The 24,603-nt window shown below is 38.2% G+C and overlaps 1 protein-coding gene across 2 annotated transcripts in view; it reads right to left on the bottom strand.

Annotated features, from left to right (window-relative positions):
- brsk1b (BR serine/threonine kinase 1b) overlaps positions 1-24,128 on the bottom strand; it is a 30,128-nt gene extending 6,000 nt beyond the window's left edge. The window contains exons 1-18 of one of the 2 annotated variants that reach the window (XM_073844957.1): positions 22,844-24,128; positions 19,880-19,974; positions 19,448-19,533; positions 19,142-19,282; positions 18,132-18,248; positions 18,018-18,051; positions 17,833-17,901; positions 17,533-17,679; positions 16,017-16,048; positions 15,205-15,369; positions 14,914-15,011; positions 12,940-13,090; positions 10,116-10,176; positions 9,062-9,665; positions 7,515-7,563; positions 5,731-5,854; positions 5,385-5,598; positions 5,207-5,296 (exon numbers count right to left, since the gene is read on the bottom strand). In XM_073844957.1, the coding sequence (XP_073701058.1) occupies positions 5,207-5,296; positions 5,385-5,598; positions 5,731-5,854; positions 7,515-7,563; positions 9,062-9,665; positions 10,116-10,176; positions 12,940-13,090; positions 14,914-15,011; positions 15,205-15,369; positions 16,017-16,048; positions 17,533-17,679; positions 17,833-17,901; positions 18,018-18,051; positions 18,132-18,248; positions 19,142-19,282; positions 19,448-19,533; positions 19,880-19,974; positions 22,844-22,931 (2,365 nt within the window). In that variant the 5' untranslated portion in view covers positions 22,932-24,128. The remainder of the gene's footprint in view (positions 1-5,206; positions 5,297-5,384; positions 5,599-5,730; positions 5,855-7,514; positions 7,564-9,061; positions 9,666-10,115; positions 10,177-12,939; positions 13,091-14,913; positions 15,012-15,204; positions 15,370-16,016; positions 16,049-17,532; positions 17,680-17,832; positions 17,902-18,017; positions 18,052-18,131; positions 18,249-19,141; positions 19,283-19,447; positions 19,534-19,879; positions 19,975-22,843) is intronic. The other variant, XM_073844964.1, reaches the window with a different exon arrangement.
- Between the last annotated feature and the right edge of the window lie 475 nt (positions 24,129-24,603).

Genomic DNA, 24,603 nt, shown 5'->3' with positions numbered 1-24,603 from the left:
CTTCTCAAGGCGCATTCTTTCTGCGGAAAGAAGAGAAGTCGTTTTCGCCACGACGCTCCTCGTGTGCCCGAGGGCCGAGGAGTGTCCCTGCATCCTCGCGAGCCCGAGGGCCGAGGAGCAGACCTAAAAGCCTCTTGTCCGTGTAATGCTAGACAAAGGCTCATACTCTCGCGTCCCGGTAGGCTTACCAGGCCGAGCTTCCGGTCCCTCTTGTTCTGGCTACTCCCAGACAAAGGACTAAGACTCCTCGTGAGCCCGAGGGCCGAGGAGTACCTCTCGCACTGGCTGGCGAACCAGGCAGAGGTCACGGTTCTCGTGTGCCTGAGGGCCGAGAACTGCACAGCCCTCTTGTCCGCGGAATGCTAGACAATGGCTTAATTCTCCTCGTGCTCTGACGCAGTGTGCTATCAGACCGAGTGTATTTCGGTCCCTCTGGTTTCTGGCTTTCCCCAGACCAAGGACTAAGACTCCTCGTCTGCCTTCAAGTAAGGCCGAGGAGTGCCTCATGCACTGGCTGGCTACCAGGCTGAGGCCCCTGCTGTCTTCCCCGTGAGCCCGAGGGCCGGGGATTGCAGTGCCCTCTTGTCCGCGTAATGCTAGACAATGGCTTATTCCCTCGCGTCCTGGCGGAGCTCCAGGCCGAGCCTCGGATCCCTCTTGTTCTGGCTGAACCCCCAGACAAAGGATCACCCTCTCCTCGTGTGCCCGAGGGCCGAGGAGCCTCCAGAGGTCAAGCTCACTGTCCCCGAGGGTCTGCGGACCGGGGACTACCCACACCATCTGTCCGCCGAGTGCTAGACAGTGGTCATTCGGTCCCTCTTGTTCTGGCTAACTCCCAGACAAAGGACTAAGACTCTGCGTGTGCCTGAGGGCCGCGGAGTACCTCTCGTTCTGGCTGGCGACCAGACGGAGGAAGACCTCCATTCCTCGTGTGCCTGCGGGCCGAGGAGCACTCTTGGGGTCGAGTGCACTGTCCTCGTGGGTCTGCGGACCGAGGACTTCCCACACCATCTGTCCGCCGAGTGCTAGACAGTGGTCATTCGGTCCCTCTTGTTCTGGCTAACTCCCAGACAAAGGACTAAGACTCTGCGTGTGCCTGAGGGCCGCGGAGTACCTCTCGCTCTGGCTGGAGACCAGACAGAGGTAGAACCCCATTCCCCGTGTGCCTGTGGGCCGGGGAGCACTCTCGAGGTCGAGTGCATTGTCCTCCTGGACCAAGGACTACCTACACCATCTGTCCGCCGAGTGCTAGACAGTGGTCATTCGGTCCCTCTTGCTCTGGCTAACTCCCAGACAAAGGACTAAGACTCTGCGTGTGCCTGAGGGCCGCGGAGTACCTCTCGTTCTGGCTGGCGACCAGACAGAGGAAGACTACCATTCCTCGTGTGCCCGAGGGCCGAGGACTACAGGGCCTTCTTGTCCGCGGAATGCTAGACAAGGGCTCTTTCCTTTCCACCCTGGTTGAGCAGACACTGCGCAGGGCTCGGAAATTATGGGGGCGTTGGTAGTCTCGTTCCCCATAGCGTTCCTGACGCGGCTCGAGTTCCCGGAAGGGAACGTCTCGGGTTACTAATGTAACCTTAGTTCCCTGAGGGAACGAGACGCCGCGTCTCGGACCATAATTCCCGCACCCTGCGGCGCTCGCTTCATTCCTAAAAGAGCTGCCGCCGGCTTCAAACGCACGCGCTTTATACTTCCCGGTCACTCCCGTCATTTCATTGGTTGTTATACACAGTTCAGAGTGCGGCCCGCCAATGGCGTTCCCCATAGCGTTCCTGACGCGGCGTCTCGTTCCCTCAGGGAACTAAGGTTACATTAGTAACCCGAGACGTTTTCCCAGGAGGTCTCCCATCCAGGTACTGACCAGGCTCAGCCCTGCTTAGCTTCAGTGAGCAACCGATCTTGGGCTGCAGGGTGATATGGCTGTGGCAGTTAACATGCTGACCCTAACCCCACCCCCAGAACTGTATGTCATCTTATATTTCATACAGTTGACTGTTGACAAGATATTGGTGCCCCTGTATGTGTTTTGTCTCATATTCATAAATATCACATATTACACAATATCACATTCGCAGCAAAAGCAATATGACAAGAGTGCTGATTTTGTCCCGATCTTACAAAATTGTAATGAAATGTGAGTTTATACAACAGTTCAGTAAATCAAGAAGTTGATATTGAGTTATATTTAAACTAGGGGTGGGCATAGATTAATTTTTTTAATCTAGATTAATCTAGATTAAATCTTGGAATTAATCTAGATTAATCTAGATTAAAATGGCTAATTTGAATTCTGCTGAAGGCATTCAGAATATGTGTGCTACCCAAATAATGACTTAAAGTCTTTGAGAATGGATCATAAAGCTCATAAAGCTGTTCTATGATAATTTGTTGATGAAAATAAATTATGTTCAATTAGATGTACTTGTGTTTACTAACTAACTAACAATTAAATTATTTTTTCTACCTATTAGATTGTGTTTTTTTAACGTCAACACCTACCCAGCCCATTACATGTTACACCGTACTTTTATTTTGACAGGTTGCCGTGACGTTTCTGTGTATACAGTATGATATGATGCTAGTTTTCTCAAATGAAACGGTAAAAGTGACACTCACAGCAGTTTGGGAGATTGAGTTTATCTGTTCATGTAAGATGAAAATGCCAAAAATTACCGGGAGCGTCACGTGTGTTTCAGTATGCGTGTAGTAAAAGCTCGTCTCCGCAATGCAAACATACAGCTAGGCAAACGGAACATATCGGATTCATCTTAAAACGGTCTTTTTGCATTTCAGTTTTCACAGACACTAGTCCATATCGCGATTTGAATTAAGTGACTGACCAACATTCGATTTATGAATCCAAAAAACGACGAATTTACGTGGCATTTCGCTATAGTAGATTCGGTTTTTATGAATGGAGGACGACGCGATCCCGTCTGTGTTTTGGCGGAGGAGATTTAAATGCGCGACCATAATTCTATAGTCTTCGGTATACATCCGCGTTAAACTATCAAGGTGAAAGTCATCATAGCTTGCGTAGTTTAGACCCAGCTCCCAACCCAAATTTGAGAATAGATTAACGGCGATATTTTTTTTTATCGCGCGATAAGAGTTTCACGTTAACGCAGCACGTTAACGCCGATAACGGCCCACCACTAATTTAAACACAATATTATGTGCTTTTGCTCAATTTTGCAGAGAATATATTACCTTTGAAGCCATAGCAGAACTGTTGCACATCTCCATGCAACACAGCGGTGTTTAGTTTCTGAATTAATATGGACCTTCAAAAGCCCATTCATATAAAGAGAATGAATCCGCCATTTTAACAAATCGGATTAATTACTCATAAAGACATTTGCCGCCACCTGCTGGCAGATTTAGTTTCTTATTTAGTCATTGTTTATTCACCCTCTTGTCATTTCAAACCTTACATTTGTGGAACATAAAAGAAGGCATTTAGACTTTCGGTAACAAAGCTGTTTTGATTAACAATGACTTTCTTTGTATGAACAATGTTTCTCAGTGTTTCTCAAATGATCTTCTTTTATGTTCCATAGTTTACGGTAGGTCATTGCAGCCTAAATGTTTATACACTTTATGCTGAATCAAACAAAATATTTCTGTCTAAAGCTATTAATTGAAATGTCTACTTGCTACTTTCTCATTTAACACAATAATAGCGTTAAATAATCTTTTGTGGGTATTTTCCAAATTTAGTTTGTGATTAGATTAATTAACCTGTTGAGTGATGGGGTCCTATAGACCTTTTTCCTGAGTAAACGATGAGCGCCGCCATTACGAATTCTAACGTCAGATTGAATGCTTTTCTGTTCCGGTTTCCATAGGAACCCATTCAAATAGCGTCCATCTGTTTTTAATGTAGCTAACGTCCGCTGCTTCGTGTCATCTACACACGCATTAAAGTGAGGCACTGACAAATAACGGTCATTGCGACATTGCCAAGTGATGGCGCTATGGAGCCATGTGCTTTTTAAAAACATTTTAATAGGTTTAACATTAGTTTATTAGCTCGGAATATACCCTAATTTGACTAGAAACAATGCAGACCGGAAATGCAAAGCATTCTTTCAGTTAAGAGTCGGACTTACTTCCGTGTTCAGGAAAAACGTCTATATATGGGATTCTAATTTCTGTGCCACTGGGAGTATGGTCCCACATATGGGATTTAGAACATTTGGTGACGTCACGCAACTGACAAATTCAAACTGCGCTTTCGCGTGTTGGCTGGCACTCAGCCAGAGATAGATGAGCTCTGCGCTTGTCATATAATCACAACTATGCAGTGTTTTTAACCACATAATGCTTATTGTAGGTTTTAGACATTTAAAAACACATAAGTACTAGTAAAACAAGACATTTATAGATTGTAAAATACACACAGATGTCTATGGAAGCAGCAAATAGCAATCCATTCAGATATAATTTGCTGATGTGTTTTATTCACTCTATTCCTCTTCCAGTTAACCAGCCACTTACTTGCGTGTATTTTGGGAGAAACAGATGAATTTACGTGCTGTAAATCTGTCTGATAGGACTCTGAACGGCAGCGCCTTTCAAAATAAACGAAAACTAAATGGCAGCACCATGGATGGAAAATGCAGATTATAGGGGTGGTAACATTATAATAAGATCCCCTTGCCGCATCACTGGGGGAGAGAAATCTGACGCACTTATTTTTTCACATGTTTGCAGAAAAAGGCTTACCAAAATAAAGTTACTGGGCTCTGTTGTAAAAACAGCTCTGTTCACAGTGACCCATTTCTGTGCATGTCTCTTTGACATGACAATAAGCTTCTGCTCACTCCACCCCGTCTTCCATTTTTGGTGTATTCAGTGGCGTGATACCATCAAAAACTAAACTAATCCACTGCGTCCTCAGTGGTTCTGATGTTGTGAGAAATTGAAGACTCTTATGGTCTTTTACATCCAACTACAAAACACCTGCATTGCCTATGAGACATTGTTGTCGCTACAGTTGCTCATGCATGAAGAAAATGGCGGACAGTGCACAACTGGGTGAGGGCAGAATTATGCTAATACGGGACAGTCCATCAGCGGTCGTGGCTGGGGCTTTATACAAAAAATATAATAAAATGAATTGGGAAAAAACATATTAATACATTTAATTTATTGTATGAGTAGTTGTTTTTGGGTGGAAGTGTAGGCGGGGAACATTCACCTGCAAGCGCCTGCACAGAGGGCTGGTCGTGTGAACTGAGAAGCTGAGCTTGAATGGTCTCTACCACTCTTTTAAACCTGCGACTTGGACCTGAAAAACAGTATAATCACATTTGTAGAAATGAGAGCATGTACAGACTCATGACTCATAGCAGCGGCTCTCTCGTCTTTTTAAATACCTGATAATAGGGTGAAGGTGACGCTGTAAATGCCCGTCTCCCTTCTTCCCTCTCTTTCTCTCTCCTTTTCCCTCTCTCGTTCTCTCTCTCCCTCAGAGAAGGCGATGTCAACCTGAAATTTGACAGGCTTCTGGAAGACAGACGGACCTCCGGAGGACTTGTACTCTGCCCGGAAACTTGTCTGAGAGATGACACTGTGACTCAGGGAGGGAATCTAGAGGAGAACAGAGACGTACATCAAAGTTTGAATCTTCAAACGAGAACTGAACAAAGCTTATTTGAAGTGAAGAGGAAGCTGAAGAGGATAAGGTAAGGAAACACCCAACATATTTAAAATGACACTAACTGATAGAAAGGCATGGACGATGTCAGCCTTGATTGAGCTTAGTGGTTTGTCTCTGATCACCACGAAAATTTGCTCTTCTCTCTCCAGACTGATGAAATTTCCAAACCACGACTTCTTTGCCAGCCTGTAGGAAAAGATGAAAATAAATGCAGATAAATACACAAAACATACAGTGCACATGATTGTTACTGTTTCATGGCTCCCGTTCCACACAGAATACACATTAGAGAATTTTTAACATGACATTTTGAATGGATCTAGTTATTTAGTTATATGTGACCCTGGACCACAAAACCAGTCTTAAGTCGCTGGGGTATATTTGTAGCAATAGCCAAAAATACATAGTATGGGTCAAAATTATTGATTTTTCTTTTATGCCAAAAATCATTAGGAAATTAAGTAAAGATCATGTTCCATTAAGATTTTTTGTAAAATTCCTACTATAAATATATCAAAATGTAATTTTTGATTAGTAATATGCATTGTTAAGAACTTAATTTGGAGAACTTTAAAGGTGATTTTCTCAGTATTTTGATTTTTTTGCATCCTCAGATTCCAGATTTTCAAATAGATGTATCTCGGCCAAATATGGTCCTATCCTAACAAACCATACATCAATAGAAAGCTTATTTATTGAGCTTTCATATGTTACATGTATACATCTACATGTATGTATACGTCTCAGTTTTGTAAAATTTTACCTTATGACTGGTTTTGTGGTCCAGGGTCACATGTAAGAATGTTATCTTTAAAAATACAAAGTCTTTCAATCTGTCTTCATTCCTAGAATGTCACACATTCCAGAAAAAGAAGCTAAATATGCGTAAAAAGCTTTAGAACAAACACACTGAATCATAGGAGCAGGTTTTTGCTGTAGCAACACTGAATGTATGACACAGCACATGTAAAATGCACCAATGTTGAAATTTAATTGTTTTCATGTTATGGCTCATAACTAATAAACGACTAATAATAAAATTCCACTTTGTGTAAATAAATGTAAAATTAAACTAAAATTAAACCAGTGGTTTTAAATGTTCCAAGTGGATTTAAGCATCACAGCATTATAGTGTACTCAATACTTTCAGTGTTATGTACTATTATATTTTGAATTTTTACATTTCACTTTTTCACCTAATATATCATTTTAATTTTTATTTTGATTAATGAAAATAATTAGTTTTAGTTAACAATAACAAAATGGAATGAAAAATGAATTTGTTAAAATTTCTTAAAAATTACTTTTCAACACTGATATTAAATATTTTTTTTGTTTTAAAGATTAATATGAAGGTAATGGTGAAGGTAATCCAAAGGTACAAATTATATAATACAATACACAATACATACACACATACACACACAAACTATATATATATATATATGTTAACAATAAACAACAGTCTATTTATTAAAGCCATGTATGACTTTCCCTCATTTATTCTCAATTACCCCCCACCAAACTCAATGCATGCTTCAGGGGTTCTGTTAAATCTCAGTGGGCTCAGGGGAGGTGAGAGATGCAAACTCCCACTGTAACTTTACCTGCTGGTGTTGCTGCCTGTTGGACAATGTTTCTTTAAAAAAACTACTGATTTATACAATTTGTAATGTTATATTTTGTAACATTAGCATTGTTTTATTTTTGTACTATGATTTTTTTCTCATCCAATATTTTGAGGAGATACTGCTTCCCTTGCCTCCTTGGAAGAAATGCCCCTTCTATATATTTGTGTGTGTGCTTGTTTGTTTATTAATACTTATTTATTTCTGTAAATACTTACTCTGGGCTGGACTCCGGAGTTAAACTGGACATATCCTCTGACGTAGGAACTATTGAAATAAATAAAACATTTTACAATGACATTAAACTCAATGACAGCTAGGGTTGGGTACCGAACCGACCAAATTGCGTCAGTACTACCGAGTACCAATTCACATAAAATCAATCAGTGCCAAATTTCGGTACCTGAGAACGCATCTGATCACGTATGTTACAGAGAGAGAGAGAGAGTGTTTAAACAACAGACAGGGCAGACCGAATTGTGCTGAAATTTGGTTACATTTATAGGGCCACATGGTTTCCACAAAAACGCAAACAGTGGAGTTCTTTCTTAAAAACAGAATTTCCTCTGTAGTGCAGAATGCCACAGAATTTTTCTTTTTTTAAATTAATAAATCAAAAGTAGGTCTGTCACTTAATTAGAATCGCGATATAGGCCTAGACTACTGTCTGAATATTTAATCACAAAAAAAGGTTTAAATATGAATCCTGCATGTTCCGCTTGCCTCTGTATATATGAATGGCGGAGACGCGGTTTTGTTTGCATCACAGAACAGCAGCAGGAGTCCAATTTAGCTGATCAAGTAAGGAGAGTGAGTCGAGCTGACTGACAAGAAGAGTGAGGTGAGGAAGACAAGACAGTGGCAGAAGAAATAAAATACAAAAGCGCCTGTTGGCAACATTTTGGATTTTAAAAAGCCTGTTGATTTAGCCATTTATATAAGGTGATTTTGGAAGGTTTTTTTTAACATTAGTTTCTTATTTACTTGGTTTGCTGTATTTTACTTTATTTAAACTTTGTGTATTTTATTTATTGATTTACATGTGTATATTGTTCCTCCAAGCTTTCTTATTCATTTTGCTAATAAACATTCTATGTTTCTTATTAATTTGGTTCCGCAGTGTATGCAGATTTTCAGTTTTGTATACCTAACTATTTAATTTTGTCTTGCCTATGTAATATGGTATTTTATTTTAGGCATATAGCATGGTGTATTTTTATTCATTTTGTTAATGAAAGTTCTATGTTTGATGTTGTATTTTGTTGTTGCTTGCAATGAATCGACGCCGAATTACTGCTAATTTAAAAGTGAAAGTAAAATGCATATGGCGCTTTTACAAGCTATTTTAAAGCAAAGGAAAGCGAGGAAAAGAGGGAAAACTATAATGAATAATTGCTTGACGCTGAATTTCTGCTAATTTGAAAGTGAAATTAAAATGCACACGGCGCTTTTACAAGCTAATTAAAAGAGAAGAAAAGCGAGGAAAAGAGGGAAAACTCAAACTAACCTGTTTTGGGCTTATTTTTTCACTTAAATAATTGTTTTTGTTATTACACAGAGTACCGAAAAGGTAACCAAATAAAAAAAAAATGTAAAAAAAAGTTTCTCTGAGATAATGTGTGATGTAATCTTGTTAAAACAGATTTCTTAGAATCGGTACCGAAAAAAGTTTCGTTCAGGAACCGGTATTGAATTCAAGGTATCGGTATTGAAAATGTTGTACCCAGCCCTAATGACAGCAACAATAAGGCGATGCTCTTCTCACCCTGTAGTCTTCGGCGGTGGAAGCGTGGCGAACCCAGCAGGTTGTTCTTGAAGGAGTTGAGGCGTGTCCTCCAGTGGGCTGAACTACTGGCAGCCATTCCACCACTTCCCCCAGGACTGGAGGGCGGTGTTAGGGACATGGAACCACCACCCACACCACCACCTCCTTCAGCTCGTGAGGAGGAAGAAGAAGAGGAGGAGGAGGGCGGGGTGGGAGGGGGGTGCTGGGGGTGGTGCACAGGGGTCCCCAGAGGGGTGGGGAGTGGGGAGCCCTGCGGGGTGACCTGCGACACATGGGCAGAGTTAGGATAGATGGTCTTAGTGACAGACTTCAGGACAGAAGGAGCAGGGAAGAAGAAGCGAGGGATGGGGGACAGGAGCGGAGAGGGGGAGGGCGAAGGAGACGGAGGAGTCTGCAGGGGGAGGGACTTCATAGACTGCAGGTGGGGGCGGTCAGAAGCTGCTTTTGAGGGTAGGGTCTGGGTTTTTTGGTCAGGCACGCGTTGGGACGCCCGGGCTGTGGTGGAACTTCCTGCTTTGGGGTCTTTGGACTGGGTGGTGGAAGCAGAGGTGACTTCAGTTTGGCTGAAAGTGAAAACTGGGCTCTGACAGGTAGGAAGAGAAAGGACAGAAGGATGGAGAGGGAAAGAGGAATGGAGAGATGGACACAGCAATGGTCATGAGCGTTAATGAAAGATATGGTATATGATTATTAACATTAGAATTAAACTGAGAAGAGTTAGGAAAGTGATGCATAGCACTTTGAGAAGCACATGAAATCTAGTATCAATTAGTAGTAAACGATTGTTAGGTAACTGAATGCAAGTTAAAACAAGCTTAACATTTGTGTGTGTGTTTGGTGTGGATAATGACTCCAGTATGAGGACAGTATGAGATAGATGAACATAAAAAGAGCAACTGAATCCGGTTCAGCTTTGCTATTCATACCACAATAACAAAAACAAGCACGATACCTTTCACCATTGTAAAGTGAGCTCTACACAGTAGTATTTTACTTCTAATTCAATATCAGTTAAAGGTGTGGAGCTACTTACTCGAGGGCTGCTGAGGGGACTGGATGAGAGGCCGGTTGAAGCTCCACTAACTGACCGAGACCTGTCAGAACACCAGGACATATCAGTCAAACATCCCGTTATGTTTATGCATATGCTCGTGTTCCTAGATGTACACACCTCTAGTGTACAGTAAGTAAAACTCTAAGCAGCGAATTCACTAGGAATGAATTGCACCAACTTAAAGTGCTATTTATTTGCATGCTGTACTCTGTGTTTCTGAACACATTTTTTGACCATTTGCTCATCGTTTGATGAATTAGGAACATTTTACATGGTACACAGCAATCAATTGCAAATTCATTTTGAATATGAGAGACTGAGTCAGTGTTGACTCACATTCACAAGAGTCCAGGCGCTTTGTCATGCTAGCAGTGCACACTATGGAAGATTAAAATGTTTTTTTTTTTTTTTTTGCAACTGCTGTGTGTCATTGAACAGTCATAATTTAGTTTGAAGGAGAAGTTCACTTCCAGAACAAAAATGTACAGCTAATTTACTCACCCCCTTGTCATCCAAAATGTTCACGTCTTCCTTTCTTCAGTTATGTTTCTTCAGGAAAACATTTCAGGATTTCTCTCCATATAGTGGACTTCAATGGTGCCTCCAAGTTTGAACTTCCAAAATGCAGTTTAAATGCAGCTGCATAGGGCTCGAAATGATCCCAGCCAAGGAAGAAGGGACTTATCTAGCAAAACGATCTGTCATTTTCAAAACAAATTGACAATTTACATACCTTTTAACCTCAAATGCTCATCTTGTCTCGTCTATGCGATAGCAAAGACTATAGAATACCCAAGACGTGTCACTCGTATAGTTTTGAATGGGGAAAAATGCAACGTTCATTATGGCCGTGAAGCCCCGCCTTCTTAATGAAAGAGCAGAAAAACTCCTGTCTCGTTTTCTTCAACGTCAAAATTGTCCTACATCCAGTTTTACTTTTTTTTTTTTTTGTAAAGGCCGTTTGATCTACTTTGCATGTTTACTTTGTAAACACTGGGTTGGTAATTCTGCAGTGATTTAGTATGATTTTGAAGTTGGGGAATAAAAAAAATTAGATGGGAGTTTTCGATGAGTTCACGCAGACTTAGACAAGACAAGCATTTGAGGTTAAAATGTAAATAAGTTGTCAATTTGTTTCGAAAATGACTGATTGTTTTGCTAGATAAGACCCTTCTTCCTCGGTTGGGATCCTTTAGAGCCATTTGAAGCTGCATTTAAACTGCATTTTAAAAGTTCGAACTTGGGGGCACCATTGAAGTCCACTATATAGAGATAATTCCTGATTTTTTGCCTCAAGAAACATAATTTCTTATTGACTGAAGAAAGAAAGACATGAACATCTTGGATGACAAGAGGGTGAGTAATTTTTCTGTAAATTTTTGGAAGTGAACTTTTCCTTATATCCTTTTTATAACCATCATTTGTGACCCTGGCCCACAAAATCAATATTTGGCTGAGATACAACTATTTGAAAATCTGGTATCTGAGGGTGCAAAGAAATTTAAATATTGAGAAAATCAAGTTCTTAGCAATGCATATTACTAATCAAGAATTAAGTTTTGATATATTTATGAAATTTACAAAATATCTTCATGGAACATGATCTTTACTTAATATCCCAATGATTTCTGGCATAAAAGAAAAATCGATCATTTTGATCCAGACAATGTATTTTTGGCTATTGCTACAATTGTTACTGATTTTTCTGAACTCCTAAACGTCACACACACATGTAATTTTAATTTCTATAATTTAGCTTAAATTAGCTTTCACCTACATACAACAAAAATACAATATTTATACAGTGATGATGAAGATGAAGAATATTTTCACTCAATAGTACAAGCGCTTCCTGTTTGAACATATAAGAAAAACCTGCAGTGTACCATGTAAAATGCCCTTCACTGTTGCTATGATTTTATTAAAAATAAAAATTATATCATTAATAACTAGTAAAAATCGACCAGTAAGACCTTTGTTAATTTTTTGGAACGCAAATCAAGATATTTTGATGAAATCCGAGAGCTTTCTGACCCTGCATAGACAGCAACGCAACTACCATGTTCAAGGCCCAGAAAGGTAGTAAGGACTTTGATAAAATGTGACTATGTGTCCATGTGACTATTTCAGTCAGTGGTTCAACCTTAATTTTATGAAGCTATGAGAATAATTTTTGTGTGCAAAGAAAACCAAAATAATGACTTTATTCAACAATTTCTTAACTTTAATGTCAATCGATGTGTTTACAAGAGTACCATGAGTCTAATGAATGTGCGGCAGAGACTTGTCCTTACTACCTTTCTGAGCCTTGAACAATTACATTGCTGTCTATGCAGGACCAGAAAGCTCTTGGATTTCATTTTTTCTTAATTTGTGTTCCGAAGATAAACAAAGGTCTGACAGGTTTGGAACGACATGAGGGTGAGTAATTATTGACAGAATTTTCATTTTTGGGTGAACTATCCCTATTGATCAATAAACATGCACACAAACATCTCTTTTCAATTAAACTATGAGAGACAAACTGCTTTTTTATGAATAAGGTGCATCTAGTTTAGCTTACATAGAAAAGAAAAAAATAAATGCACAAGAGTGCATGGGTTAAATGCACATTATTGCATGGTAAAAAGATTTTCTTCTGCTAAAATAGGCCTATCGCACAAAAGTTGTGCAACTCATTAGTGAATTTACCACCTTTTTTATCTCCATTTTTTGAAAGGCACTTGAACAAAGGACACGTATGGTACATCAAGCTTGACTTTCAGATGAAGGTTAATAGTTATCTGAAACAGTTTGCATGTACCTCTGGCTATGTGCAGAGGTATCCAGTGCTCTGCGGGGAGGTGTCGGAGAGCCCTGCTCTGTCACACTCAGTACCTCCAGACTCTTTCTCTCCGGTCGACAGCGCCCATGACGGGTCAACATGGGCGAGTCCACCCGCTTACGGGGAGGATCTGATCACACAACCACAACAACACACATACACCCACTGTAACACAAACATCTAATGTGTACTCTTCATTAACAAGTCACATTACAAACCTTACTATATCCATGATGGAATCTAAGGTTTGTTTTATATATATAACTATATATAAAATACACAACTGCAATGCAGCAGAGATTATCTGTATTACAGCATTAGAAGGGAAATTAGCATAGAAGCTGAAAAAGAAGTCCTTTTCAGTGTGTTGATGAGAGACAGAAAGCTTCTAAGCAACAGGGTAAACTGTACCTGGATACAACAAGTGCTATATGAGAGACGAATCATGGCATGACAGTGAAATGATGAACAGTAACATATCAGGGTTGCACCATTTGGTCGAATTGGATTGCAGTTATTTTCAAATTTGCACTACGATACGATAAACATTTAACATCTTACAATTTGTTGCAATCTTAGATTTTGAGGCAAAAATTACATTGAAATACAGAGAGCACTAACTACAAAATTATAAGCTATGTCTCCTTTTCTCCAACTTAATGTTTGGCCCACACTAAAAAACATCTTACTTAGTATTTTTGTCTTGTTTCTAGTCAAAATATCTAAAAATTCCAAAATTAAGATGCATTTATCTGCCAGTGGGGTAAGTAAAATACTCTTGTTTTAGGAACATTTTACTTACCCCACTGGCAGATAATTTTACTGGTTTCCAGGGGGAAAAAAACAAAGTGCATTTTGTCATCTTATGTTATCTTATATTATTTTGCTTATCTAGTAAATGCATCTTTTGATTTTTTTAATATTTTGACTAAAACAAGACAAAAATACTAAGTAAGATAAGCCTTTTTTTGCAGTGCAACTTAGAACTCTTTCAGTGACAAAAAACTAAACTGAATAAAAAAAAAATAGTTCTCTTCAGTTTTTCGCATTGTACCTGAAACTTAAAGGGGGCTGTTGTTAGCTTTTTTAGATTACAATAGTACTTATTTCAATGCACTTCAGTGGTAATATAATATTTCCATACTAATTTCTTTACTTTCACATGTTAAACCTTCAAGCTTTTATTTTGGTGCACTTTTTAAAAAAAGGCTTATCTTACATAGTTTTTTTTTGTCTTGTTTTTAGTCAAAATATCTAAAAATTCTTAAATTAAGACGCATTTACTAAATAAGCAAAATGGCATTATATTTAGTCTTGTTTCCAGGAAGAAAAAAACTAAATTAAGTGCAGTTTTCTTAAAATAAGTAAAATTATCTGCCAGTGGGGTAATTAAAATACTCTTATGAACTGATTTTTAATAAGCAATTTTATTTTGATTATTTACTTTTTTTAGTTTGTGTAGCTGCATCAGGGAGAGACACACCTTTCAAATAATAAATAATAAAGAAAATGTCTGCAAGTAAATGAAAAATGTCAAAAATCATGTCAGCATTGATGCCAGATTGACAACTTGTGACTCAGTATACTTGTATTCTGTATACATTAGGAAGTCCCGCTCTGATCCACCCTGCAGCACCTGCTTTCGCTACGCTGCCCTAACAACTACATGCTACAACTTCCCTGTCAGCCTCTTAATGATGATGATTCTCCACCTTGAAGTCTCTTTTTAGTCCTGGTCTGGTCTTGATCTCTTTATTTTGGGGAACAAGCCCTCAATATGTTACATTTACAAATCACTGACGTTGCCTTAGAGCCCTTAAATGAAACTGGCTTACTTTCAGGCCTAAAGCACCAACGTGCTTTCTAGGTTACCAACTATTCTCGTGGTGTTCAATGACTAGCTTTGAACATGACAGCAACACACACAGGACTGAACTGCAAAAGGTCACTCACCAATATCATTTCTGGGTGGAAGATGCTCATCCTCATAACTAGGGTAGCGCTCCTTTCTGTCTAACAGAAGATAGTAGATCAACTTCTCCTGGTTTTCCCTGGGAAGGGAGAGATGCAAGTCAGAAGAACTGATTTTTATTGTACTGACAAAAGCATTCTTCAAAATATCTTCTGAAGAAACTAAGTCATACATGATTTTTTTGAGTGAAATATCTCTTTGTGGTCAGTTGTGTCTTTTTTCAAGTACAAATACTTGAAATCTTGAGCACACAGACAGAAGTTCAGACTCACTCTTCACACTGCAGGTCTCTGGTGAGCTTGACACGGTCTCTGAAGCAACCCAGGGAGTGCATGCTCTCTAGAACATCAGGGTCCAGATCTGTAAGAGAAAGAATCCTCTTCACACACACGCGCCTCGGGGGTGGCTGCTCTGGACACGGCTCATTCCTGCCCCCTCTGAGACAGAAAGACACACAGACACACAAGCAAATCAATGTGAAGTGCACATGTGGGCATTAGATACAGCAACATTAAATATTATGTTTTAATGGAACACTTTTAATGGAATAGTTCTGTGGAACACAGAAGAAGAATGTTTGCACTGCATAGTGACCATGTCTGTCAAGTTCCAAAAAAGACAAAGAAATGGATATAAAAGTGGTTCTTCAGGTTCTTCAGATCTTCAAATGACATATGATAGCTTTGTTTGAAGAGCAGACCTGAATTTAAGATGTTATTTGTACATGTGCTTGTACATATGACACAAGCCATCATGTCAATGACAATTTATCATGAGAAGTTTGAGAACCCATGACGTTAGATAATGTCATTGACATGCAATTTGATGCTAGATTGAATGGCAAAATTTTCATTTGAAAGCAACATTTAGTCTGATTGTTGCAAAAAAAAAAAAAAACCATTTTGGAGCTTGAGAGACATACTATAAACAGTTGCTGTATGAGAAAGTGCCACTCAAATATTTTTCAAATTCTCCTTTTTTGTTCCATGGAAAAAAATAACACCATACAAGTTTGCAATGGCATGAGAGTCAGTACATAATTTTCTTTTTTTGAAGTATTCAAGGTACTTCACAGGATACTTACTGATACCAGGGGTGCTTTTGTATTTCTTCCAACTGAGAAAAGAAAAGAACAAGAATTATCATAAACATTCCTTGGCAATGCAAGAAATTATTACTTTTATTGAGAAAGGATGCATTAATTTGAATAAAAGTGACAGTAAATATATGTATATTTATAATGTATGTTCTTTTGAATCCTGACAAAAATGTAAAGTAATACAAGTGTAACTATTTTCAACATTTTAAGAAATGTCTCTTTAAACACCAAATCAGCATATTAGAAAGATTTCTGAAGGATCATGTGACACTGAAGACTGGAGCGATGACATTTTTTTAATAAATTACATTATAAAATATATTCAAATAGTAAACAATTATTTGAAATTGTAATATTATTTCACATTATAACAGTTTTTACTATATTATTGATCAAATAAATGCAGCCGCTTACTGACCCCAACACGGGAGTGTAGATGCAGTTTAGATGTCTATTAGGGATTTAACGGTATTATCAATATTGTGGTATCTCGATATCATCGTGGTCACATGACGATATGAAACAATAGGTTTTTCGGGGCAAAAGGTGTAGTTTTTAAAGTATATTTAAACATATTATTCTAACATAAAAGGTCTTTAAAGTTGTGTTTTGGGCTATTATGCTTTGGCACAGTATCAGTCAAACGAACTAAAACCGAAAGCACAACATGGCTTAATCCCTTCATCAATTTCAGGCTATCAGCTCATGATCCGGTGTTTTCCGCACTTTAGAACGGCTGAGTTCACAGTGAACTCATTTATTGCATGTGCTGTGAGTTCAGCGTGCGTTTAGGAATGCAACGGCCACTAGTTATGCTTTATTTTTGCGGCAGATGATTTTTTGTCATTTTTCTAAGCCTGTTTTCACTGAAGCTGGAGTTTTCCATCAAAATAAAAGCCCTACTGCCGTTTCTGTCAAAATAAAAGCTTTAAAGTGCAGCATGAATTGCTGACAGTGATTTAAAGGGTAATGTTACTCAAGTCCAAATTCAAAATATCTCTTTCAAGTGTAGAAATTAGGAAAGAAGTATTGTAAATTCACTTCTGTTTCATTTATTTTACAGTTCAATTGTTTTACAATATATGCCTATTATTGTCATAAGAATAACAATAATATAAAATTGTTGTTATTATCATTATTATATTCTAATTTGTTTGGCTTCCTAAAACACCAGTGTGAATGTAATTCAGACTGAAACAGTACAACACAACTAAAAAGAGGGTTGAGTCCCCTTAAAGTTCATGTACAAGTCAATTCACTGACCCTTTTCTGACTTAAGTTTTCTTAGGTAAGAACACAGGTTGGAGCTCTTAATTTTGAACTCTCAAAGTGCATCAAATAGAATAATTTAACTTTAAAATGTACAAAACTTTCATTTTTGTCTTTTTTTTTAAATGTCGTATCGTGGACTTCATATCAAGATATTATTGTGAGGTTTTGATATCGTTACATCACTAGTTGCTATATAAAAAAAGAGGTGCATTGCATGCGTGTTGCATACCGTGAGGCGTTTCTCAGGGTTGACCTCGATCATGCCACGGAGGAGAGCCTGGCAGTCTGGAGGAATGAAGTGAGGCATGTGAAATACTCCACTCTTCACCTTCTCCAACAGCTGACGCAGGTTATCATGGTCAAAGGGCAACGCTCCCTGTGAGATGAGACGGTACAATTCACACACATTTCTAAGTGCAATATCCCTTAAAACACTTATTTTCCAGCTACTGACTTTTTTAATAAAGCATGTAAGGAAGGTATTAAAAGTGGGGAAAATGACAAATACAAGATGCAGTAAGCTTCTTACCACCAACAGAGCAAAGAGAATAACCCCACAGCTCCATACATCTGCCCGACGTCCATCATATTTCTCTCCCTGTGAATAAAAATAAAACACTAAGTACAGATAAGCACTGGTTGTTTTGTAGAATATGAATCTTCGAGACTACATTAAAACATGTGGTGCTTTCGCTCTAAGAGTTGCATCCTTACCCTGATGACCTCAGGACATGCATAATGGGGTGATCTGCAGATACATAATATAGAGCATTAATACTTCGTCTTCATTAATACAGTATTAAAAGCACAAAAACACAAACTACTGACCCACAACTGGTCTCCAGCAGACTGTCCCCAACCTGTAGGGAGGCCATGCCAAAGTCAGCAATCCTGATATTATTCTTCTCATCCAGCAGGAGGTTTTCTGGCTTAAGATCTCTGTGGCTGAAAAAAAAATGTAATGACAATGTTGTAATATTTTACCTAAAAATAATTGTTTTACAGAGTGAGAATGGCCTATTTTTGTGTTGCATACCCTGAAGTATATTTAACAAGAATAAATCAAGTTTTGTAATATATTATATTTACACTAGCTTGTTTCAACATTCAACTATGTTCAACATGCCCCAAAAAATAAATAAGTAAACTTTGAAACATTACTGTTCAAATATTTGGAGTTGATAAGATTTCTTAAATGTTTTTGAAAGAAGTTTCTTAATGTGTTCACCATGGCTGCATTTATTTGTTCAAAAATACAGTAAAACAGTAATATTAAGAAAAATTATTACTATTTAAATAAATGTTGTCTATTTGATTATTTTTAATGATGTAATTTCTTTTTGTGATGGTAAAGAAAAATTTTTGGCATCATTACTCCAGTCTTCAGTGCCACATGATCCTTCAGAAATCATTTTAATATGCTGATTTGCTTCTCAAGAAATATTTTCTATTAATAATAATGTTGAAAACAGTTACTGCTTAATATTGTTTAGTAAATTATACATTATACATTTTCAAGATTCTTTGATAAGTAGAAGTAAATAGCCATATAGTATAACATTAATTTAATCTACCTTTACTGAATAAAAGTATTCATTTCTTTTAAAAATTTGTGAACGGTAGTGTATCTGTGCACAAATAGAGTGACCCATATGTGGAAATAATGCAAGTCAGCTCAGGCCACATAACAATTTTTCATCTCAACACATATCCATGTAATCTTAAAGTTGCAATACTTGCAACAGAATGCTGATTATGCAGAAATATAGAAAAAAATATACCTACAAAGGAATCTGTGTGTGCAGCACAATAAATAAAAAGTAAAAAGAGACATTTACCATATAGAATGACTGTGACAGAAGTCCAGAGCAGATATGATTTGTCTGAAGAACTTTCTAGCCTCTTTAGGGGTCAATCTGCCTTTTTTTACCAGGTAGTCAAAAAGCTCCCCACCGGATACATGTTCCAGCACTAGATACCTGAGAGAATGAGAAAGACATTTGTGAAACAAATGCACAGAGATGGATGCACATGAAATGGTACACACATAAGCATGCCTCCAGAGATTGCAGGATGTAAGTCTAGACAAGACAAGACAAGGCCAGACATGCTTCAGATGTGTGGAGAAACAGAGCAGTACTTACAGATATTTGTTATTCTCGTACACATCATACAGTTTTAGGACATGAGGGTGCTCTATTAGTTTAAGAATAGCTATCTCTCTCTCCACCTGCAGAAATGGGGAGAGCGAGGAACATTGAATGAGAGTTGAATAGGGAAAAGAACAACTCTGATGTAGGAAATAACTAAGCTTCTTAATTAGAAGTGGACTAATATAGTCAATATATTAACAAGAGTCTGACGATCAACAGTAGACATGGACAAAATGACTTGGCAGGGAGAGTCTTGCATTTCTTTAGCACAGAACATCAAAGCAGATGCAGCATATACTGTGGTTAATAAAGCAGTTGTTGAGTTATGCAGCTGCTATGTTATTGAAGAGTTACTGTAAATAAAAAAATGCTGTGTAAGCATTTATACATTTCAGTTGTAAATTTATTGAATGCAAAACTTACTTTCATAAGAACAGACTCTGATAGCTTTTCTCTGTTAACTATCTTTATGGCAACCTTCTGTCCCGTGATGCAATGAACTCCTAATTTCACCAGACCTGCCAAGAGGAACACAGATGGTCATTTTTCATAGAAGCATTTTAAAAGTGGAAAACGTTAAAATCCAGATGAGATGCGCTTATAAAACCTGAAAAGTAGGCAACGTATGTCTGCAAAATCCAGACGGCACAATTTCAAGTAATCAATTTTCATTTAGAAACTATTACACTTGAAAAAAAAGCATCACTACCAAAAACGCTATTGACTTATGCACACTCCAAAAAAATAACCTAAAAACACACGTACAAGCACACACTGCTCATATAGACAGTCACATAAATCGTTAATGGACACCCTCTTTCACTTGCCAAAAAACCGACCACTTCTTAATGTATGTAGATCTATATCACTCTTGTGCATTCATATGCTTTTTACAATGAACTGACAAACAGGATCTTTGTGGCCTTTGCATTCAGAACAGATCGGTGACAAGCCATTGTTATGCCTTAAAACTGACTAGTATCCAGGTTTACATGACTAGAACCTTTGTTAGTTATTAGTAATCTAAATTTTAGTAATCTAAATTTAAACTACTTTTTACACTAGTATACTACATAGTATACTCATTCCTTTACTAGTTGCTTTACCTGTTTTATTGTTACTGGTAACAACTGCAATTATTTGCAAACTCATTTTAAGTTAATAGCATTGGTTCAAGTTTTCCTAGCACTTACTGATTAGACACACCTACCTTGTTTGCACGCAAGCTGTTACTTGTTTAAAATAAACTCCTTACTTTTTGCCACTTTTTAGTTTTACCATCATCACCTCGCCTCCTGCTTCTGCTCTTCTCTGGCTTTCCTCGGTTAACTTCTTGGCTGATAGAACACTGTTAAACACTCGTTTGGGGTATTTGTGGATACCAGACAAGACTTGCTGTTAACAGGGTTTGGGTATTGACAACTCTGCTGACTAGTTGTTCTGTTACTAGACAAAGTTGTATTTTCTAACGGGATCTGGCGTCCGGGGCTGGATCTTAGTTGTCTAGGTGCGGGTACTTAATCTAACATTTTAACTAAACTAAAGTATCATACTAGTCATTACATACAGCTTGTTAAAATGTAATTGTATCTAGTGAGAAGAGAGAAGAAACGTTACAACAGTTCAGGTAGTTACTAGTTTTCCATAATTATGAAATTTTAAATTAACCTACTAGAAGAGATACACTAACTATTAGAATAGTAACTAGTTAGGCCTAGATCCTGCTGAACAGTTACTAGTAATAAAAGGTTTTAGCTACAATGGAAAGTGAAAAGTTGAGATTCTTTTAAATTTCAAAGTCAAAAATGTGCAATTTGTTACAAGTAACAATGGCATATATACACTACCAGTCAGAAGTTTTTGAACAGTGAAATTTTTAATGTTTTTAAAGAAGTCTTGTCTGCTCACCAAGACTGCATTGATTTGATCCAAAGTACAGTACAGACAGTAAAATTCTAAAATTTTAATTTTTTTTAAATTTTAAATTTTTTTACTATATAAAATAACTGTTTTCTATTTGAATATGTTTTAAAAATAATTTATTCCTGTGATTTCAAAGTTGAATTTTAGAATAAATACTTCAGTCACATGATCCTTAGAAAATCAGAACAGCATTTATCTGAAAATCTTTAACAATCTGTAACCTTACAGATTGGTTCTTTCTATTCATCAAAGAATCCTGAGAAAAACATACTCAACTGTTTTAAATATTGATAATTATAATAATAAAAATGTTTCTTAAACAGCAAATCAGCATATGTGACCCTGGACCACTAAACCATCATAAGTAGCACAAATTTGTAGCAATAGCGAACAATACATTGTATGGGTCAAAATTAGATTTTTCTTTTATGCCAAAAATCGATATTAAGATCAATGATCAAAGAATACATTTTGTAAATTTCCTACTGTAAACATTACAAAACTTAATTTTTGATTAGTAATATGCATTGCCAAGAACTTTATCTGGACAGCTTTAAAGGCAATTTTCTCAATATTTTGATTTTTTTTTTTTTTTTTTTTTTCAAATTCAGATTCCAGATATTTTTAAATAGTTGTATGTCAGCCAACCATACATCAATGGAAAGCTCATTTATTCAGCTTTCAGATGATGTATAAATCTCTATTTCAAAAGCTGACCCTTATGACTGGTTTTGTGGTCCAGGGTTACTTATTAGAATGATTTTTGAAGGATCACGTGAATCTGAAGACTGGAGTGATGATGCTGAACATTTAGCTTTGATCACAGGAATAAATTAGCCTACATTTTAAAATATATAACAGAAAAACAGTGATTTTAAATAGTAAAAATCTTTCAAAACTTTACTGTTTTTGCTGTACTTCAGTTATTTGCTGATCAAATAAAATGCTAGCTTGATGAGCAGAAAAGATATTTAAAAAACAATAAAAAACTTACAGTTCAACAACTTTTGACTGGTAGTGTATGTGTCTCTAATGGGATAGCAAAAGAAGAAGTACCAGTAACTAGCAACCTTTATTTATAATTGAACATCTAAGAACGTTAGTATTGAAATTTACTCTCTGGATCACTGCTGGATAACAATTGTAAGTACTAATGAAATAAATAGCTTGCAGTCACTTTCAGGCTTTGAAACAGCACATATGAATCACTGCCACTCATGACTCCAAAACAAAACGCCAGAAAGATGATTCCTCTCTCAAACGCTGCCCTTAGACTGTCACTTGCCTCCGTGCCTCATTACATTTCATCAGCTGAAACACCCCTGCACACACATTAACCGCTTTGCTTATTGCCGAATCAACCTTTCAATAGATTAATTCTTTAATGAGACGCGCGATGTAGAGCAGAATTTATTCCCAATGCATTAACTGAGTGCTAATATCCCAAAGAGGAAATGCTCTTACCTGTCTGGCCCTTCCCCAGCGTCTTTTCCAGTCGGTAGGGCCCGACATACTGAGCTGACTGACTCCCCGACAACTCCTTACTGGACATTTCGTTCGACCGCTATTTTGTGTCACAATATTACGGGGGTAAATCAGTGTATTTTCACAATGTATCCACTGGCGTCTGTCCTGCTCACATAGTAGCTCCGCCGTACAGACATCACAGACGGTGAGCGATGACACAGGGATGCTGAGGCGTGATGTCAGTGCCGTGGCCTACTCCCAAACATCTGCCGTCTCCTTAAAGTTCGTGGAAATGAATCGGTAACATTTTCCGTTAGAAAATATCGAAAACAAACAGGGAGTTGCGCGTCCAGCCGAGCCTATACGCCAAACTGCAACTGTTATTGCGATTTAAACGGCCTGTGGTTGGTCTTGGAAGAATGATGAGGGGACACGATTAAATCTGTCAGGATATGGGCCGATACTATAATAGCCTAGCTGTGAATGAGAGTAAAATGATTATGAATATTAGGAATATTAGGTAGGCTGCCTCAGTCATCAGTTTATTAAAAAATATAGACTGATTATGTAGTCTCCCGTTATTCTCAAACTCCAAGTGACCTATTTATTAAATACTTGACCACATCTATTCTGCGAAAGAGCCGCACATCCGGTGTGTGACACCTTGTACGTATTATTCTGTCTGAGATTAAGTGTCTATTTCGTTTGTCAATGACTCTTCAAAGTGTTTCGTTTTATTTTAATAAATGTTTGGATGTGAAGGATGAGCGTCCCGTGCCTGGTATAAACTACGGTATCTTCCAGGCCTCACATCCGGAAATACGGGAGAATCGTACGGGAGAAAACAGCCACCCTTTCGCGAAAGAAAGCCTCGGTGTTTTCCCTCACACGAATCCGTCAATAAATCCACCGAGAGTACACTGCGCTATTGCAAGCTATAGCGTTTGCGCAGAATTCCCTTCGCTTTATTCGTACGGAGCACATTTCTAGTCAAAAAACAAGCATCTTTAACTAGCGTAGGAGCCTCCTCTCCCCTCCCTCCCGCTCGCACTGGCTATGTGCATATCACAGCATCTTCTCGCGCTCTCCTCCCGTCGCCTCGGCTACCGCGCCTGGAGTCATTGTCTCGGGTTTGCGTTACAGCCGCTTGGAACCGCCTGGTTTTAATCCGCTCGCTTCGGTTGCCTTGTGGCCGCAGGGATAGTAGTCCCTCTGTCAGCGGGGCCTTTCTCTGTTTTCTTGCTCTCACTCTCCCTGTATTCCTTCTCCCCATCCGACACGAGCAGCATCAGCATCCGGGTTCTGCGCTGCTTGCGTCCCCTCCCTTACGCGATTCCCATCGAACATGCTCGTCATAGCCCCCCCACCCCATTTCCGCCCGGGAGCACGTCCCTCACATTATTGAACTCATTCCGCGCATTATTGTCATTGGGCAGCGTTACATTATTTTAGATCATTTGTTATCATAACATTTATGGGCTAGCTATCCCATCATTGTCATTTTTAGAAAAAATCACAGGCTTGCAAGAAAATATCCATCTTTGATAGTTGTGTTTTTGCAGAGTATGCTAGTTTTCAATCTTTTTACATTTGCATGTGCATTTAGCAGACTCTTATCCAAAGCGAGTTACAGGAATTTAATTCGTAGGTTTATTAGATTTGTTTAAATGCTGTTCTTCTGGATTTTCTATTCATCAAAGAAACCTGAAAAATCTAGCTGTTTTTAACATAATAATAATACATGTTTTTAAACAGCA

This window comes from Garra rufa, chromosome 1 (assembly GCF_049309525.1).
Source record: "Garra rufa chromosome 1, GarRuf1.0, whole genome shotgun sequence".
Classification (NCBI taxonomy): Eukaryota; Metazoa; Chordata; class Actinopteri; order Cypriniformes; family Cyprinidae; genus Garra; species Garra rufa.
The sequence above is the reverse complement of the archived record's forward strand: the minus strand, read 5'-3'. Positions and strand labels throughout refer to the sequence as shown.